Source organism: Podarcis melisellensis (genome assembly GCF_964234715.1).
Source record: "Podarcis melisellensis genome assembly, chromosome: 11".
Classification (NCBI taxonomy): domain Eukaryota; kingdom Metazoa; phylum Chordata; class Lepidosauria; order Squamata; family Lacertidae; genus Podarcis; species Podarcis melisellensis.
Window position 1 is genome coordinate 42,066,971 of NC_138543.1, and position 19,849 is coordinate 42,086,819.

General features: G+C 42.8%; 2 protein-coding genes across 3 annotated transcripts in view; both read right to left on the reverse strand.

Annotated features, from left to right (window-relative positions):
* The window catches only part of ITGA1 (integrin subunit alpha 1), a 63,796-nt gene that overhangs the window by 38,714 nt on the left and 5,233 nt on the right, over nt 1-19,849 (reverse strand). The window contains exons 2-5 of the mRNA XM_081929601.1: nt 6,629-6,749; nt 6,076-6,188; nt 3,587-3,675; nt 2,412-2,526 (exon numbers count right to left, since the gene is read on the reverse strand). Of these exons, the coding sequence (XP_081785727.1) occupies nt 2,412-2,526; nt 3,587-3,675; nt 6,076-6,188; nt 6,629-6,749 (438 nt within the window). The remainder of the gene's footprint in view (nt 1-2,411; nt 2,527-3,586; nt 3,676-6,075; nt 6,189-6,628; nt 6,750-19,849) is intronic.
* PELO (pelota mRNA surveillance and ribosome rescue factor) lies at nt 13,646-18,486 on the reverse strand. Of its 2 annotated transcripts, XR_014172907.1 has the most exons (3): nt 17,456-18,486; nt 14,067-15,226; nt 13,646-14,020 (listed from the first exon to the last, which is right to left on the reverse strand). XR_014172907.1 is itself a non-coding variant. In XM_081930265.1 (2 exons), exons 1-2 carry the CDS (start codon nt 18,179-18,181, stop codon nt 14,795-14,797), a joined length of 1,158 nt encoding a protein of 385 aa, XP_081786391.1. In that variant the 5' UTR covers nt 18,182-18,486; the 3' UTR covers nt 13,646-14,794. The 2 variants fall into 2 exon arrangements, 1 of the variants encoding a protein (XP_081786391.1); XM_081930265.1 differs by having other exon boundaries at nt 13,646-15,226.

Consider the following 19,849-nt stretch of genomic DNA (forward strand, 5'->3'; position numbering starts at 1 on the left):
CTTGCAGACCAGTCAAGTCACATACTGGAAAGGTCCAGGAGAAACCTAAAAACCTCTCTAGTAGTGTAGGGTTTATATGAGTGGGATCTGAAATGTACTGTTGCAGGATGAAGTACCATTGTTTAGGATTCCAGCCACTCCAATCTAGTGACACCTGTGAATTCCTCCACCTCCAACATTCAGTCAGAGTTCTATGGCCATTGAGTATGCCCATTCCTAAAGAGATTCTTTTGGGTCCTCGCTAGGAATGGATGGAACTGCCAATTTTTGTTTCTCTCATTTTCTCATTTTTTTCCAATCTAAAGTTCAGTGTTCCACATCAGTTCCTGATTTTTTTTTACTCTTGTTCCCAAGAAAATTCACCAGCATTTTACTGGGAATTTCTCCTAAAATATAAATGTCTGCATCCTGTTTTGCCCAGCACATTTTCCCAAAGCAGTTCCCCCACAACAGGCATCCCCAAACTCGGCCCTCCAGATGTTCTGGGACTACAACTCCCATCATCCCTAGCTAACAGGACCAGTGGTCAGGGATGATGGGAATTGTACTTCCAAAATATCTGGAGGGCTGAGTTTGGGGATGCCTGCCCTACAAGAATGCATTTTTGTATTTATTTATTTTTTATTAAAATATCTGTTTTCATGGACATTTTGCTCCATTATATGCCTTTTTGTACACACTGCTTGGCTTGAGAACCGCACCTCAAAATTCAGGCAAATGCAAATTTCCAAGGATGGCTGTGTTTTGGTTCCAAATTTCTTCCCCATTCCAAATCCTCACCTAGCATTTTCTTTCAGAGGTTTCACATCTCTCTGCAAAGTTTGGGTTTCCCCCAAGCCTGCTTGATATCTTATTTTGTGCATGGGGTGCCCTTTTGGCAACATAACCAATGGCGCTCACAGCCTGAACATCAGAAATAGATAGTATGAGAGTGCAGCAGCAGCCGCCAAGCCATTTTATGCAAAAATATCGCAGCTTGTGGAATGCCTTCCCAAGGGAAGCTTGCCTGGCCCCTTGTGAAGATGCCATTTCAGTGTCTGGCGCAGACATTTTCCCAGGCCTTTGAATTATTTGAAGCTGTTGAGAACTAACATGTTTATTATGCTCTGTTGGGTTTTATGTGCTGCATTCCACTGCTGTTTTAAATTGTTGCTGTGTTGTACATTATTATTGTATCATTATTATATATATTCTGGACTCGTATTAGTTGCCCTGCTACCTGGTGGCAAAAGAGTGGAATATAAATCTTAGGAACAAAAAATATAAAAGCTTCCTTTGAAATATCGTCATGATATTTCACGATGGGTGAGTTCTAGCAGATGAAAATGTGTATTTGCCATCTAGTCCAGCTTTCTAGATAGAATCACATGTCTTTCTATGGACTACTGTCAAGGGAAAAGGTGGACACTACTACTACTACTACTACTACTACTACTACTAATGGTAGGTATGGTAAAGGTAAAAGACCCCTGGACAACCGTCCAGTCACGAGCGAATATGGGGTTGTGGCACCCATCTCACTTTCAGGCCAAGGGAGTCAGCGTTTGTCCACAGACAGCTTTCTGGGTCATATGGCCAGCATGACTAAGCTGCTTCTGGCGCAAGGGAACACCGTGACAGAAATCCGAGCACTCAGAAACGCCGTTTACCTTCCTGCCACAGTGGTACCTATTTATCTACTTGCACTGGCGTGCTTTCGAACTGCTAGGTTGGCAGGAGCTGGGACAGGGCAACGGGAGCTCACTCCATTGCAGGGATTCGAACTGCCGACCTTCCGATCACCCAAATGCACACAATTGCACCAGAACCAATTTGTTCTGTAAGCACAAGGATTTCTACTTCTGCAACAGAACTTACTGTCTCCTTTTGCTCCTGCACCCTCCCCAAATCTGCCCCAGGGGACTGGGGGAAACCCCAGAAGAGATTTAGGGGACACATGGGAGTAGGAGAGGCAGTGGAAGTTCAATTTCGCAAGCAGAAATCTTTGAACTAATGGAACAAGTGAGTTAGACACTGCCCCTTGTTTTCGAGGGAGTTTTATTCTGGGATCTAAACTTGAGCAGGACCTCTCGCACTCCAGATATCAAACAATAGTCAACAAAACAAGTTTATGAGGGCATTTGTCTTCTTAATCTAAAGAGGCACTCCGTTCGCTGTGACTACATAAAGATTATTTTTAGCCTGATCTTTGCTCATGACATAGCATCCCAAACTCTGTTTATGCTAAGCAGCAGCCAGAAGCAGCAAGCAGTTAGGTAATATACAGACAATGATAACATTTACTTAACTTGGTCATGCTGGTGGCCTTGAAAAATAGTTTCTGCCTTTTGCTATGCTTCTGTGTATATGTTTGTCTCCCTCGGTGCTCAATAATTTCAGCACGTAGAAGAGCAGCACTCTCATATACATACCTTGTACAGATGGGGCGATGGAGTTTACAACCTCAAAAGTGGAGCTGACATTGGAGCAGATACCAGTGGTGTAATGTAAGCGCCCACATTTGTAAGCATAAAGAGGCCCACATGCCTTAAGTAAAGGAGAAAAAGGTTACAGTTTAAACAAGTCAGCTTACTTCATAATAATTCAAGGTCTGGGGATATCACAAAATGGCAGTGTAAAAACACATGGCAACACCAGTGTGATGCCACATTAAGGATCATGTCATTGCTTCAGTGCTATGATTTATATATCCTTATGTGAACCACTTTGAGTTCTTCTGGTGATGAAAAGTGGTATATGAAAACATAAAATAAACATAATTGCGAGGCAGAGATGACCTTAACTACAGCTGGACTGGCTAATAGACAACCCATGAACCAGATCTGTTCCCCATAACAATTTGTGAAAATAAAATTAATTTTAAATATATATACACAAAACTTGGAACCCTCTTATCTCTACCAGATTTTTATAAGGGAAACACAACCAGCAACATTATATAAAAAGTCAACTTGTAAGAAACAGATGTTCCATGCTTTGAGTTGTATCTGCCTCACTCATACTCAAGACTGACCTACTGAAGTCAATAGACCTGCTAGGCTAGCTTAGTGCCAACATTAAGATGCACAAGGAAACAAATTTGTATCACACAGTTAATCCTGGGCTGGGGGACCACCCAGAGGTGACAAAGGGGGCAGGGGGGAGAGAGTATTGGTGAAAATTGCCTCTTTCCAATACGGTACTTTTTTGCAGAAACTCTATTGGATCCAAGCCCATGCTGCAAAGAAAAGGGACATTTCTTTAAGCTGAATGACTCCCTCCATTAATAGAAGGACTCTGCTGTTCCAAGCAATTATATAAACACATCTACGAAATATTTTGGAAAGCAGTTTTGTGGTTGTGGTACATTTGGGTACTTCATAAGATACTGCAACAAGGTTTTGTCTGTAGGTTCATGAGATCAAGGAGCAGATTTTCATCTACAGTATACAGTTGGATACCATTTTGAATCAATATGGCAGACTGAACATTTCAAAACTGCCCTGATTTCAAAACTGCCCTGATTTCCCCCCGCTCAGAATTGCCAAGCAATGCTGAGTATGAGGCTGCTGGTCACTTGTTTCCTTAAAATACTTTATTCATTCACCAGAAATCCTCCATTTGGGTTAGTCACTAAAGTTGCTCCAAGGGTCATGTTCTCCTTTACTTCCGCAACGTGAGGAATGGAGATGTCATCTATAAATAGATCAGAAATGTAAAATATGTGGAAACGTGCAAGCAAGATGTTAAATCATGTAGCAGTTTCTCTAAACTAAAACACCCAACCTTTTATATATAAAACACAGTCTTTTTCTGTTTCCCTTCCTCCTCCCTCTTGATTCGGATTCTGATGAACAAGTCAAAGGCCTGGCCCTCATCCCAGAAACTTTGTCTGTGACACTGCTTCACATAGTTTTCTTGATCCTCAAAGAGGATGTCAAAACAGCAATGCAGTGATAGCAGGAGACAAGCATTCACATAAATTACAAATGAGAACAAATCAAACCTTTCCAACTCCTCTCTTGTAAAACTACTAAATTATTTGATAGGATATTAAAAGGTCAGCAGATATTCGTGACAGTTCAATGGGTAGAAAGGTGAAATAGTTATTGGACAGGAAATGTATTAGAATTCACACCAGTCCCCCTATTAGTAAATTGATTCAAGTAGGGACACACTTAAGTACAATTGTTTAATTGTATGTTGAAATGGAAAATAACTGTATGAGTACTGCTAGAGGGATAATATGGAAACATCTATTGATTTTGAGATAAACAAAATCTCAGAGCGCCTAACAGGTTAATTATTGACTGTTAATGTATCTCTACTGCTTTGACACAAGGTGTTTAACTTAAGTCACATGAAAAAGACTGAAGTTCAGCCCTATGTATATGTTAATCTGTGAGCATCCATTTTGTGTGAGTCTTTGTTCTCAATCCACGGAAGAGGGTGGTGTGCTAATGACATTATCTCCAGGAGAAAACACCCTCCAGGCTAATGGAATCTGGGATGGAGAGCCAGAGCTTTGATTTCAGCTCTGGATAGAATAAATTCATATTTCTAAGATGTTCAGCCTGTGCTGGGCCCACATATATTATGCAACTATCTGGCTGTCATATGGGTTGGACTCAACGACATCATACCCAGAGGAGACCCATTGAAATGGACCCCACTTAGTCATGATCATTAAAATTAAGAGTAGGACTTAGTAAGAATTAGTTGATTGGCACCCCATGTTTTGGCAGGAGCAGTCTGAAAGCATAGTAAGCAATCTGCCTTTTGAGCTTCCACAAGAGTTGATTCAGATTTCACTCTAGAGCCAGGTATGTATAAAGGTGTCAAAAAGTGTGTGTGTTTTTAAACCAAAACACTTGCTCCTGCTTTTATGTATAACGGTGCAGTCATAAAAGTCATGTGAAGTCAGGACTGTCAACAGCTTTGCAAACGTTCCAGAAAAGAAACAGGCAGCAATTTAATGCATGATTTGAAAACTAAGAGGCCTGCCTGATAGCTAAACATTTTTCACACTCTGGAAGAAAGGCCAAAGTAGTTAGTATAGAATGGTGCAGCAGGACTGTCAACAGGGTACAGAGCATATTATACTTCTAGGCAAAGATCTGCATTGGTTGAGCAAGGTGTTACTATTTGTACATAAACCCCTTAACAGCTTAGGACTAGTTTACTTAAAAGATCGCCTTACACCATACGTACCCACTGGACTGATCTGATATGTTGAAGTGGCACTTTTACAACTTCCATATAATATTCTTTCGGCACTTGCAGGGAATCAGTCTTTTAGTATGGTGTCACCTATGCTCTGGAACTCCCTGCCCGTTAGTATTAAGCGAGAACTTTCACTGCTCTGTTTTCACTGAACCTCATCAGGATTCTGCAAAAACTGAAACTAAACTTTGCCAAAGTGCTTCTCCCAGCTGCCCGTGAGAAGTAAGGGGAACACACAAGCCCAAAGCTTTGCTCAGGCTTGTTTCAGCAGTTTTGTGCAGTATTAAGCCAAGGTTTAGCATGTTGTTTACAGTAACAAAAGTAAGGATCTAACAAAGGGAGAGCAAAATGCACGAACCACAAAATGTCTTGTTTATACTATGTGTATCTCATAGAGACTAGTTCAAGGCCTGCTTATTTTTCTCCACACTATTGTATTCAGGTGCTTAACTGTAAGGAGGCCCATTAGTTTTAACACTGCAGCATCATGGAGATGTTCCTCTGTAATCTCAGCTGTGTTTATCCCCAAGCTACCCCATTCCACAAATTGCTCTGGTTCGTCCCATATAATGCCTTGCTTTGTACTTTTTCACAACGTCAGATAATCTGCATGTGTATGGGAAAATGACAAGGTGCAAACCGGCCTTAAAAACAAACATGGGCCTGCATGAGAGAAGAAACATTCACATCATATTTTACATGTAGTGATGCACATGAGAATATTTTCCATGGATAAATATAGATCTAGGAAGAATGCCATATGTGACGCAACCCTATGATGATGCATAGAATTACAAAGAAAATACAGACAAGGACTTAAACATTCCTATGTTGGATCTACTCTAAATTTCTGCCAGCCACTTACATTCTTACCTGGTAAGTTTAGTTTTACACATGGCAAACCATGGCCTTGCCCCACAGGGCATTTATAGACATCACCTGTTTTCTTCTGAGGTTGGCCAGCTAAAGGAGAACCAATAAGCACCCTGAAAAACAAAAAAAGAGCCTGTCATCTTTTCAATATAGCAGGTAATTTTACTGTTGTTCCCTATAAAGCAGGAACAGGGAGTCGTGGTCTTGAAGATATTTCTGGACTGCAACTCCTTAGCTTCCTATATATATATTGTGTCACAATGGAAGTAATTTTAATGTGGCTTTAAATATTTTAATATGTGTGGGGCTGTTGTTTTATGTTTACATACTGTTAAACTGTGAACAGCTCTGGTTTTGCTCAAATGAAGAACAGTGTACAAATAGGTTAAATATAATAAAATAAATGTGATCAGCTGCACAGAACAAATATTATGCAGAGCTAAGATCACAGAGTAAAACATACATTTCTGAAAGATGTGAGAAAGGCTTATGTTTATGTATGTGTGTGTATGTTTTTCTGGCAGGGGAAGAATCCCAAAAAACCAAAACTTACCATTTTCCTTCTTTATTTTCAAACTGTTGAACAGTGTATCCAAACATATCTTCCACTGGGCCACTGAAGGTCATTGTATCTTTCACATCAACATTGAATGACAGAGCGAGATGCAACAGCACTGTGAAAAAGAAAAGAAAAATGCAGGGGGGGGGGAGAATATGAATCACCGTGACTCCACTCTTGGGGTCAATGTCTGAACACCAGTTCCTGGGAATTACAAGTAGAGAGGGGGCTGTTGTGCTCATGTCCTGCTTGGCGGCTTCCCACAGTCATCGTAGTCACAGCGGGCCACTATGAGAGCAGGATATGGAACTAGATGACACATGGTGTGTTCAGTGTATGTGGAAATGTGATTACTCTGCCTTTGTGACAGCCTATGGCCAGTTTTATCAAGTGGCTAGACGAGGGTGGTCCAACATTTCATACCAAGTGGGCTGCAAGAGTATTTCGACATGGAACCTGTGGGCTGCACACTGCCTTGTCGTGTCGGAAGGAAGAGGGGAAGCGAGTCCAAAATTTGATGTCCGCACCAACCTTCATGCTGTCTTCCCAAAGCTGGCTAAGTGAGGCACTGGGTTTGGGGAAGGCGTGAGACTCATGTCTGAGTCCTAGAACTTTTCTACCTCCTTCTCAAAGCTAGGAAAGCACTAGCTAGGCTTTGGAAAGGAGGATGACAAACTCTAGGACCATCAGAGCCCTTATATCCCTTTCGCAAAGCCCAGCGCTTCATTTACCCAGTGGGAAAACAGCATGAGGCTGGGGCAGGGAGGGGCTTGATGGGAGAAGCTCAGCATCATAGGTTTCTAAGGATTGATCCAAGTGGAACAAAGTAAGACCACACTGCCTAACATGGTGTTTTATCTAAACAACAGACTCTGTTCTTCAGTGGCTACCTTCCTCAACGTGGTGCCCTCCAGATGTTTTGCACGGCAACTCTTACAATCTTCAAATGATGGCCTTGCTGATTAAAGAAGAAGAGTTTGGATTTGATATTCTGCTTTATCACTACCCTAAGGAGTCTCAAAGCGGCTAACATTCTCCTTTCCCTTCCTCCCCCACAACAAACACTCTGTGAGGTGAGTTGGGCTGAAGCACTTCAAAGAAGTGTGACTAGCCCAAGGTCACCCAGCAGCTGCATGTGGAGGAGCGGAGACGCGAACCCTGTTCACCAGATTACGAGTCTATCGCTCTTAACCACTGTACCACACTGGCTCTCTGGGGTTGTAGTGCAAAACTTCTAGAGGACTACAGGATCTCCAAGTAAAGGCTAAGAGCCAAAGGGCCCAGTCCTATGTAAGCCAAAATAAAATGAAGAAGAGATGCAAAAGGAGTATGATCACGTTTATTTTGCTCCTCCTTTTCCTTTTAATGGGTCTTGTAATGAAGGTGTTTCTTGTGGGTTATGTTCTCTGGAGAAGAAGAGTGCATCTCATAAAAAGTTGTTGATAATTAAGTGATGCTAGGATTCACAATGCATTTTATGAGGCCATGATCAAGCTTTTCAGTGCCTTTTACAGTAGTTGAAGTCGATAAAAAGAACAGAATTATTGCTTGTAAAAGTCTTGTTGTTTCCATTAGTGCTCTTATGATCCCCAGAAAAAGAGCAAAAAAGTAGTTTTAAAAGTTATTGTCAGTAAAGGAGAGAGGAGGAGACATTTTGTTGGCTCTGTTTTTTCGACCAATAAATAAAAGGAAAATGAATCACACTGCTGTGTTATTTACCGTATTCTCTAACAAAATACTTTCAGGTGGCAGCCCACTAGAAAGCTGTAGAAGTAAAAACCTGAATGCAAAGAAAACTATTGTCATTAGAGAGAAAAATCCACTGAAAAAGTGAAGTCTCTTATATATTATTGCCAACTAATTTTCCTCAAGCACCAATGCTTATGCAGCCAAAATAAGATGGAAGCATTGGCAAATTTGGGGTATTCTTAAGGTATTCAGAAATACACACATATATATGGGAAGAAATCCCCTTGGGGTAGAGCTCTCAAAACAGCTGCATAAGAACTTAATGGCATGAGATGTCGAGACACCACATGGGGAACTATCAAAATGGTGAGAGGAGGCAATGGAATTGAGGAACCTGAAGGGCAAAGCAAAGACAATGATATAAAAAAGGGGGAGGACCCTATCCCCATGCCTGGGTAGGCAATTTCCTGCTTCATACTGAAAAAACTATTGTTCCCAGGGATAAAAGAAAGGGCTGTCTGCAATTGTCAGCTGGGCAAGTGTGTCCACTCAGGGACATCTGCAGGATTTTTATTTTTTAGCAACAGTAATGAATTGGTCCATCTAACAGTGTTTGCACTAGCTCAATGCAACTACTCAGTTGCAAACAGGATATTCCCAACACTACCTGGAAATGCTAGGGATTGAACCTGGGACTTTGTGCATGTGTAACAGATATTGTACTACTGAGCTCTGGCCTTCTCTTGTACACTAAATCTACTCCTCCGTTGTTACACCTGGCATCCAGACATCTGCTAAACACTGAAACCATTAATTCTTTCATTGACTTCCTTCAGTCCTTAACTGTAGCACTGATACAATCAACTTCACAGTGCACTGTAGTTCCGGGGGGGGGGGGGTGCTCAACATGCAATAATGCAACAGCAAGCATTTCTGTGTTGTCACATATTACTCTAACCCCAGCTTTCCTCCAGCAAAATGTACATCACATACTGAATGTGTGCATTTTTCAGCGCTCTTATAACCCCCACTGTGGCAATTACACAGGGCCCCTGGACGTTTAACGGTCTATTGATCCCTCTGCCACCACTGTGCTCACTTCCCCACTGCCACCAACCAGTTACTCTCTGGTAAAACACTGAGTCCAGTCAGTTGTTAAAAGTGAACCAAAAAAACAAGTTTATTATACAAACATTAACAAGTTTATGGTTTCTCAGATAATATTCCTGTCAGTATCTTAACTTTAGTTTCTTTACCGGCCTATACCTTCCTAATACCTTCTGACTGATTATCTCAACTGTTTGACTGACTCTTCTTAACAAATTCTCTCACTCGCTCACACCAGACTAGCCCAACCCACAGACTTATACCACCTTAACACTTAACTCCTGCAAAAACCCTGTTAACTCTGCCCCCTGGGGTTCCCATTGGTTAGTCATTTTACAGTAAGTTAATCCTTTCCTTATGAACCCAGTATGATGTCACACACCTAGGAGGGCAAACGCCACACCCACTCTCTCAAAATGCTGCAGCTGAAATTCATATGGCAATTAATTTCATTTGTGACTAAACACCAGTATTTCAGATAAAAGCTCAGAATTCAAATCTGCCAAGACCATAAAAGAACTTTTGTTTAAGCTTCTCTGTCTTAATCTTTAACCTTTGCAGAATAATAAACTAAGATTCTGGAGAATTTCCAGTAAACTATACAAAAGAATTAGAATGCTGTTTGTAAAAAAGTAGACAACTGTCTACTAGAGCAAAAAAGAGCTAAGGATGTTGCAGATGACTCAGATTTAATAATTAACACTTGTTCAGATCCAACACTAGGCTTTGTTCAAATTCAGCAAATAATGGGAATTCAAACCCAGGGCACCTTAATTCTAATTCATCTCAACCTAAGAGTCTGTTGCATAAACCCAGTGGCCTGTGTAGTCCAGCCTCCTATCTTCACAGTTACTGAATGGATGCCTGTGGCAAACCTGCAGGCAGAAACAGAGCACAAGAGCATTCTCCCCTCCTGTTGTGTCAAGCAACTGGTAAAAGGCACTAGGTCATACTGCCTTGGTATACAGTTAATTGAGTTCCATTTTCTTCAGCTCTATTGACCCCCACAAAAAAAGTTTCCCAGTTTTCTCAGCTTGGGAAAAGATACAAAGCCTTGATTTAGTACATTCATCAGTTTAACAAAGCATTGGTGAGCAGTGAGAAGTGCAAATAACAGTATAAGCCAGTGAAGAAAGCTTTTCTGCAATGAAGTTAGCTGAAAATTCACCAGTCTCTTGACCTATACCAGTCTTCCCCAACCTGTGGCCCTCCAAATATTTTGGACCAAAACTCCTATCAGGTCCAACCAGGATGGTCAATAGTCAAGGATGATGGAAGGCATGAAGGTGGTGGACGCTGTATGGCAGAGTTGTTAAAGGTACCGTATATAAAGGTTGGGAGGAGCAGAGAAAAATTATGAGACATTATCTTGAGCTCCTTAAAAGCAAGGTGGTCAAGTGCAATAAATAAGGGAAGGAACTATCTGAAAAACTGTTGTGAGAAACTGATACAAGTATACGCCTCAACAATAAATGGATAACTATCAAAGAGATAAAGCAGAGGTTAAGGACAGTTATCAAACAGTGCTTTTGCAAAATAAATGAATAAATAAAAATTAATCATAAATTTAAGCCATGCAAGGGTTCCTTCCATGGAGACCACTCTCCTTCCTGTGTGCATTGGATTGTGGCCTACATCACCTTCCACGTATCCAACTACTTGCAGCAAATACGTTTTAATAAATACGGAATACATCAAAGAATAAATGTACTAGAGTGTAAATTCATTAATGATTTCCTCAATGACAGGTTATTAAATTAATTATTAAAAGGGCCACAAAAAGCAGCCTTGTTAAGTTAGACTTTTTCTTCTTAACCCAATGCTATTTCCTTCGTAGACAGCTGGATCAAGGCGGGTCGGGGCTGCTGATTCTTCTAGATTTGTCAGCAGCTTTTGACATGGTCGATCATGAACTTCTGGACCACCGCCTTGCCGACGTGGGGATCCAGGGCACAGTCCTTCAATGGCTGCGCTCGTTTCTCTCTGGTCGGGGACAGAGGGTGGCGCTTGGGGGGGAATTGTCATCGCGCCACTCCTTGGTGTGTGGAGTGCCTCAGGGTGCGATTCTCTCCCCGATGCTTTTTAACATCTTTATGCGCCCCCTCGCCCAGCTTGTCAGGAGTTTTGGGCTGGGCTGCCATCAGTATGCTGACACCCAACTCTATCTGTTGATGGATGGCCATCCTGACTCGGCCCCAGACACACTGATCAGATGCTTGGAAGCTGTGGCTGGATGGTTGCGTGGGAGCCGGTTGAAGTTAAATCCTTCGAAGACAGAGGTCCTCTGGCTGGGACGGGATGATATGGGACTGAGGGGGCAGCTCCCATCTCTTGCGGGGGTGCAATTAGTGCCAGCACCGTTCGTTAAGAGTTTGGGTGTAATCTTCGATACCTCCCTCTCCATGGAGGCGCAGATTGCAGCTATTACAAAGGCGGCATTTTTTCATCTCCGCCAAGCTAAGCAGTTGGCTCCTTACCTCTCTCGCCCTGACCTAGCTACTGTGATCCACGCGACGGTCACCTCCAGACTGGATTATTGTAACTCGCTCTACGTGGGGCTGCCCTTGAGACTGACCCAAAAACTCCAGCGGGTGCAGAATGCCGCAGCGAGACTCCTTACGGGGTCTTCGCCGCAAGATCACATTCATCCGGTGCTATACCAGCTGCACTGGCTCCCGGTGGAGTACAGGATCAGGTTTAAGGTGCTGGTTTTAACCTTCAAAGCCCTATACGGCCTAGGACCCTCGTACCTACGGGACCGCCTCTCCTGGTATGCCCCACAGAGGAACCTACGGTCTTCAAACAAAAACACCTTGAAGGTCCCAGGCCACAGAGAGGTTAGGCTGGCCTCAACTAGAGCCAGGGCCTTTTCGGCTGCGGCTCCAACCTGGTGGAATGCTCTGTCACAAGAGACAAGGGCCCTGCAGGACTTGACATCTTTCCGTAGGGCCTGCAAGACAGAGCTGTTCTGCCAGGCCTTTGGTTAGGGCGCAGCCTGACTCCCTCCTCTGGCAACCTTTACAAAACTTTATGGCTGCCATCAATCTTGATTTTAATTAATTTTTATAATGTTTTTATAATGTCGCACTATTTTGGTGTTGTTAGCCGCCCTGAGCCCGGCTTCGGCTGGGGAGGGCGGGATATAAATAAAAATTTATTATTATTATTATTATTAAAAATTTTATAAAAATCAAAATAAAAAAGATTTGGAAATATTTAGCAAATACCTGTTTTGTGCAAAATGTTAGGGAGAGATTTTACATACTGTTTTTATTCTTTCTCGCCGTATCTCAACCATCTTGCCATGTTAATGCAACTAGCATAGCCTGCATGTGGTCTTGCATTCAGATATTTCATTTAAAATACTAGTATGTTTGTTAATTGATCATTAACTGCAATAACATTCACGAGTTACAGGAAATAACTATGTCAAATTCAGAGTAGGCCCACTGAAATCAGTAGTTATGACTAACTTAAGACCTCAGTAATTGCTAAGTTATATAAATGATATAGCTAAATACAAATATCATGGACCTGGCACAGCAACATCCTTCTTATAATCTAGCCCAGTCTTTACCAAACTGAGGCTGGCTGGTGCTAATACAATTTGTAATCCCAAACATCTGGAAATTGCCAGGTTGGTGAAAACTCACCTAGCACAAGGCAAATATTGTTCTAGTCCAAAGAGGCTACCTATGTGTTGAAAAAGTTTTCATCTCTCATAAAAAACACTAATTGGTCCTTGAAAGTACTGAATACTGTGGGAGTATTTAAATGAACCCAGCTTAGAGAGGGAAATGGCTATCAGCATTCCTCTGGTGGTCTTAGGTCTAGAGTTCAAGTAAAGAGACTATAATACCAAATCCAGAAGATTAGACACACACATAATAACAAGTTTTGGGACTGCAGAATCCAATCCCACAAGGAGGAGAAAATATTCCTGAATAACAGCCCAATCTTATGTATGTTGACTTGCAAGTAAGCCCACAGAGTTCAATGGAAATTATCTTTAGAGAAAGGTGCCTAGAACTGAGGCCTTAGATCAGTAGACTGCACACTGGGAACAAAGACTTGGTTCCCCCAATCCAAGCACCTCCCAGCTCATTCTTCCACTGATTTTGTTTAGCTGTTCACTTATTGAATCCATGCTTACTTCCTAATAAAATAAACTAATAGAACACATGAGCAAGACTAGTAAAATCCTCACAAAATAAGTTTGTTGCCAACATTTTATTAAAACATATGTTTTAGCTTTTTAGTGATTATACTACTCTATGAAAACTGCCTTTTATGATCTAGGTGGCCATGAGAAATGTGCCATTGTTATGATTAACCCAGCAATAACAATATTTAATAAAATATGGGTAGGCCACACATGACCCACCTTAACAGTATGCATGGAGTTCTGCTTAAAATCCTTTTTTAATAAATCAAATATTTTTGCTTTTCATTTTTAAAAATGGTTATTTGTTGCAACTAAAATTCTCAATTCAACAACAGAGTAAATCAATGGCTGTGTTGGCACGACTTAATAAGCAATATATACTCAAGCATCATGCACCCATATCCAGCCCCTTTGCTCCCACTTCACTTCTCTGTTCATGTAAGTTAGGAAACAAGACTGGAATCCGGTTACCCATACCTTCCTGCTACTTGAATCTATAATTAATGGCTTCCAAACAATTTTAAATTGTGGCTTTGTATGCTGGCTTGTTTGGAAGCCATTAACCTTTGTTTTGCCACTCATGTGAAGAAAGGAATAAAACAGCTACATGTGAGTGCCTGTAGCTTGTGCCCACCTCAGTGGTAAGTTGAAAGGATTGTGCAAAATCAGCCACAATCTTTCAGACACACAAATTATGAATAAAACACAATTACACTCACAGTATGTCACACCATCTCAACTTAATAAACACTTCAACAATAATCAGTTATAACATCCTAGCATTTAAACAAGTTCCCATGATAACGGGGGAGAGGAGAGAGAAACTTTTGTGTGTCTGCAAAACACAGAAAATACTTAAGCAAAACATTATCTTCTTTCATGGTTTCAGTTTATTGGTTTTCCACATGTTCCACAAAGCACCAGCAATGTTTTCCAATTAGTTATGTCAGTCCAGTTTTGCTAAGAGAGAACTATCATAATCATTACGACTCACACAAGGAAAATGTATAAATATGCAATATTCTAGAGTAGCACATTAAGTGCTCACCTTACCAGTCACTTAAAAAAATAGTGTTCCCATTGGTTTTTTTTTCCTTTTGGTAAGGCATGGTACAGAAGCATAAAATATTTGGGACAAAGACACCCCCTTCCTTGCTGAAGCAGTCATTATATGAGAAGGGTGAATGAGTACACCATCATCAATCTTCTTCAGAACTGGAATCTTCTTCCTGATCAGAGAGCTCAGCAACAGGAAAACGCAGAATGGCAGCCACACCTGTTAGTTGTCCAAGCTGTTCCCCAGACACATGAAGACTGGAGAAGATGCGAACAGTGCCCATGTTGTCACGCACACTATCAACTAGCCGGACATAACGACTGCGTGCAGCCACATCCTGATGCCTAAAAAGTTCATCACTGATCAATAAGGTATCAATAGCCATGGCTTCATTGGCTTTTTCCACATGCTTGAGACCATAAAAAGCCCGGTCAGGCTCATGTTGTAGCATCTTGTAGAAATCATCTAAGGCTTTGACTTCACCAGCTGCTTTAGTATCAGCAAGTCGACTAGTCACAGCTGGGTCACACAGAGCTTCTTTTAATGCATATTTATGTCCAGAGGAAGAGTGTACCTAGAACAAAAAAAGAAAGAAAGAAAAGAAAAAACTTCGATAATGACTTTTATTTCTCTTGAAAACTGAATTCCTTAAATTTGAGTTGTTTTCAGGTCAGGTAAAGACAGGTCAGGCAAAAGCCCCTGAAGTTACAGAATTGTCTGTTGTGGTGAGACATGATGACTGATGCTAATGATAACTTTTTACATCATTCAAGGAAGTTTTTATGTTGAGTTACTGGAAAGATGTGAGATTACATCTTATCATTTGTAACTGCCCTATGCTTAGTTTTGCTAGATATATTAGAAACAACAGTGTTACTGGTGACTTCCTCCTACAAATAAGGTTTTTTGAACAAATTTCAGTGACACACATAGAGTAAGGGTTGAGAATGCATGGCCCTTCAGATGATGCTGGACGACACCTCCCATCACAAGCTGACCACTAGCAATGCTGGCTGGGCCTATAGTAGTTCAACAATATCTGGAAGGTGGCAGGTTCTCTAACACTGTTGCAGAGCATTTCACTTTTTACATCCATCAGAAGGACTGCCATGTTAAGCATGCTTAACAGTTTTAAGTGCAATTGAACTTAGGATAACTTTTGTGTAGGATCATACACTACTTCACAAACTTTATGGCCTGCTAGGAAGAGTTCTTAATCACATCCTCGATATGAAGTGCAAGTAGCACAATAGGACACAGTTTCATTAGCATGAGAATTTGCCTCAAAAAGCTCAAACATTTCAGGTTCATGCAGGCATTTTTAAAATATAGAATAAAAAACTGGTATTTAATACTGCCACTCTCCTTTCACATATATAGTTAAAGAATCTTAAATTTTGGGAAGGTTTCATTGGCATTTGAAGCATGCTTGCACCTCTCCTTTCCAAAAGCTACATGCAGTTAGAAGTAAAGTTAAATAGTACTTCTGATGGATTTACATACAACCCACCAGATTTTGTTCTTTTCGTTGAGCAGTATTTATTCAGCCATGCTTTAAAGCTGTTTTAAACTTATTACTTCTTATACCAAAAGTTTCAGCTCTGTCATGTATGCCTACAAGTACATTAATTTCCAGAGGACCATGCATATAGTTTCAAAGATACTAAGTTTACCAAGTACACTACTGCATAGCAGAAATTAATAAATCTGAGCAATCTAATAATGCAATGCAACTTATATTAGCATGGATAAATATTACAGATTTATGTATCAAATAAATATTGAAGAGGGGTCTCCTTACACCATTCATGACAGGGCTTTAGGCACAAACTGATTTTCTGGTTCTTTCAATCAATGTACACTAAATACAAGTTCCAAGGGAACTGGCATCAAAAGGGGGAAACGTCTGGAGAAGTGATTATCAGTGCAATCTTACACATGTCAACTGAGAAAGTAAGTCTCAGTAAGGTCAATGGTGTTTATCCCCAGGTAAAGGGGACTGCAACCAAAGTAACAGGATTAGATTGTATTAGACTGGCATCTGAAACTGATGTATAGCAGCCGATTAAACATCCTTTTTTCATAAATACGTTCCACAAAAGTCAGTCAACTTACCTAAAAGTAACCATGCTTAGGGCTGAAGCCTTCAGAGGAAGGGATTCAAAACATCAGTCTTACAGATACTTATCCCAAGTGGATGGGAAGAAAGCCTTCAAAGGACTTTAAGTCCCATTTATCTTGACAGGTCTACTTTAAATAATTGCCCAATCCAATGCATGTCTGTTCAGAAGCGAGCCCCATTAAATCAATGGTACTTACTCCCAGATAAGGCCTGCATCCACATCCAACCCACAGCACTGAACCTGGGATGCCCAAGTTGGCTGAATAAGCATTTGTGAAAGGATTTGGATCCTATCTTCAAGACATCTGAAGGCAGCCCTGTTTAGGGAAGTTTTTAATATTTAATGCTGTACTGTTTTTAACACTTGATTGGGAGCCGTCCAGAGTGGCTGGGGAAACTCAGCCAGATGGGCGGGGTATAAATAAATTATTATTATTATTATTATTACCATTACTTAATACAAGTGAACATTATAGGATGGCCGTTAATGTACTGTGAACATTTTTTTGCAGCTGTCTTAGATGCATTCACCTAGTTCTATTTAGACACGTGCTGATATGTTGCATGTTCTGGCAAACCACGTTTGCACACCTGCCAACTTATATATATAATCCATTCCACTATCGAATAACGATCACCCCTCCCTTGAACTTAAACGGAACACGCTGCCTTGAGCTTTACCTGCAAAAACTTGGAGCGGTTCTCCAGCAACAGCTTGTTGTCCGTCTTCACAGCCTGCTGGAACATGTAATCGCAGAACTGCTCCCTCACGAAGCCCGGGCTGGCCACCAGCACGCACTTGACCACGTCGAAGTTGATGTGGCGCTGGATGGCCTGCGCCACCTGCTCGTAGAACCTCTCCAGCGCCCGGTCGTGCTGCGCGCAGCTGCCCTTCCGCTTCCGAGGGATGTTCACCTCCACCTTGGCCCGAGTCAGGGTCATGCTGGGCGTCACCAGGCAGACGTGCGCCAGTCCTTCCTGCATCACCACGGCCGCCACGTCGGCGCTCCAGGCCGGGTCGCAGGCCTGCTCGATCCTGTCGAGGACCACGCTGTCCCACTGCTTCTTGGCCAGCGTGAACTGGCGGTTGGGCTCCAGCTCGATGGTGTGGTAGGCGCCCATCTTGACGTACTCGTTCTCCTGGATGTTGGTGCCCTTGACGCGCAGCTGGCACGCCTGCGAGTCGAAGTCGATGGTCTCCACGCACAGCGTGAGGGTGGTGCGCACCCGGTTGCTGCCCACGCTGCCCGTGGCCGACTCCGTCTGCACCTTGCGGATGGTGGAGGCCCGCAGGCTGTCCCCGACCTGAAGCAGGTTGTAGGCGTGCCACATGTCCTCGGCCTCCTCGGGGATGAGCGTCACCTGCCCGGCGTTGTCCTTCTCGATGTCTTTCCGCACCAGCTTCATCCTGCCGGCGCCTCAGGGGGCAGGCGGGCGGCCCTGCCGCACCCGCCGCTCAAGCCCCGGGAAGAGGGGAACACGCCAGGCCGCCGCCTCAGAGGCCTGGTTCCTCTCAGTGAGTGTAAACGATGAGGGGGGTCAGCTATTCATGACTGGGCTGCCGAGGGCGAGGCCTCCCGATGCGGCGTGTGAGAGAAAATTCCCCTCAGCGACCCATCACTTCAGCATCGGCGGCCCAACAGCCGCCCTCCGGCCGCTTCTCCCCTGCGCCTGCGCGCCCGCCGGGTCCTGATAGGCCAAGAGTCGGTGGCTTTTCCTCCTCCCCTCCTTCCGAACATGCCCGGTGGCGTCACTGCGCTCCCGCCGCCTAAGGAGCGCCTGCGCCGTGCTCCCCACGTCGCGTCATCCGGCAGAGGAAAGTCGCCGGCTGGCAAGGCGGCCGGACGTTCCGCCAGCCGCGCCCCGCGGCGCATGCGCGGACCGGCCGGCCGGTTCTGCCCGGGAATCGCGGTCGCGGCAGAGTTGGGAGCGGCTCGCTGACTTTGTGTTATACAGCGCATGCGCGTCGTTTGCCCACCGCCGCGCAAGTTTCTGGTTTCAATAGTTTAAAGAGTGAATAGCCTCTTCTAGGAAAGGCGCTCGCTCACAAGGCGAGTAGATCCCGTTACATGCGGTGGAGTTTATTCTTGCCTCATAATTTGCAGAAAGACTTTGTTTCTGCAATGCATACATTCCTGGGAGTAAGCCCTATTCAGTTAGAATCGCTTGCGCGCAAATATGCGCAGGAGAAGCGGGCTGTGACCCCTCCTCCCAAAAAGATGATTAAAATAAGGTGATTTTCAGCTGTTCGGCACTTCTCCTGGCATAGCTGGTTTTTAAACCCTAGCTGTCAACTTTTCCATTTTCTTACAAGGAATCCTATTCGGTATAAGGGAATTTCCCTTAAAAAATGGGAAACGTTGACAGCTATGTCTTAAACCCGATTTCAAATTTTGGAACTATTGTACATTCCTAGTTCCTGATCTCTTGCTTTAACAGCCCCTGAACAGCAAAACATTTAAATGGAGCTGGTAATACTCTGGCTCAAGTGCCGCTGGATACTTAAAGACAGTTATTTAATAAGGGATTGCGGCTGCTCCTGCATGCACGTTTTTCATAGCGTCCACGTGACTTTGATAGCATCAGACTGTTAGACCATATTCCCCCATGCTTTCTATGGCAAATCCATAAAAAACCCAAAACTGGTTTCCAGTATCCTGTTTGCCATATCTAAATGATCCGTTCACCCCTGATCTGGAAAAACTGGCTGCATACACACCATGCATTTAAAGCACATTGCTTCCCCCAAAGAATTCCTTCATGGGAATTGTAGTTTACCCACCACAGAGGTACAATTCCCAGCACCCTTAACAAACTACAGTTTTTTGGGGGGGGAGAAGCCATGTGCTTTAAATGTATGTTATATGCACAGCAGCCCTATGCTTTGCACCATCTTTCCAGTGTGCTCAGATCCTGCATGTGGGAAGAGACGACATTAGTAGGAAACCTGCTGAACCACTGAGGCAGAGTCACTGTTTCTGCATAGTGCCTTGCTTGCCATATAAAGGCAATAGAAACAGCCAATCTTAAGCATCCTGTGCTATAAATTACCTATATAAATTACTCTGAAAGCAA

What these genes read in the sequence shown, in the direction of transcription:
- PELO (XM_081930265.1), bottom strand. Translation starts at nt 18,181, where the DNA reads ATGAAGCTGGTGCGGAAAGACATCGAGAAGGACAACGCCGGGCAGGTG. An exon ending in ACCGCTCCAAGTTTTTGCAG is followed by an intron (nt 15,227 to 17,455) that starts GTAAAGCTCAAG and finishes TTTTTGTTCTAG; the next exon opens with GTACACTCTTCCTCTGGACA.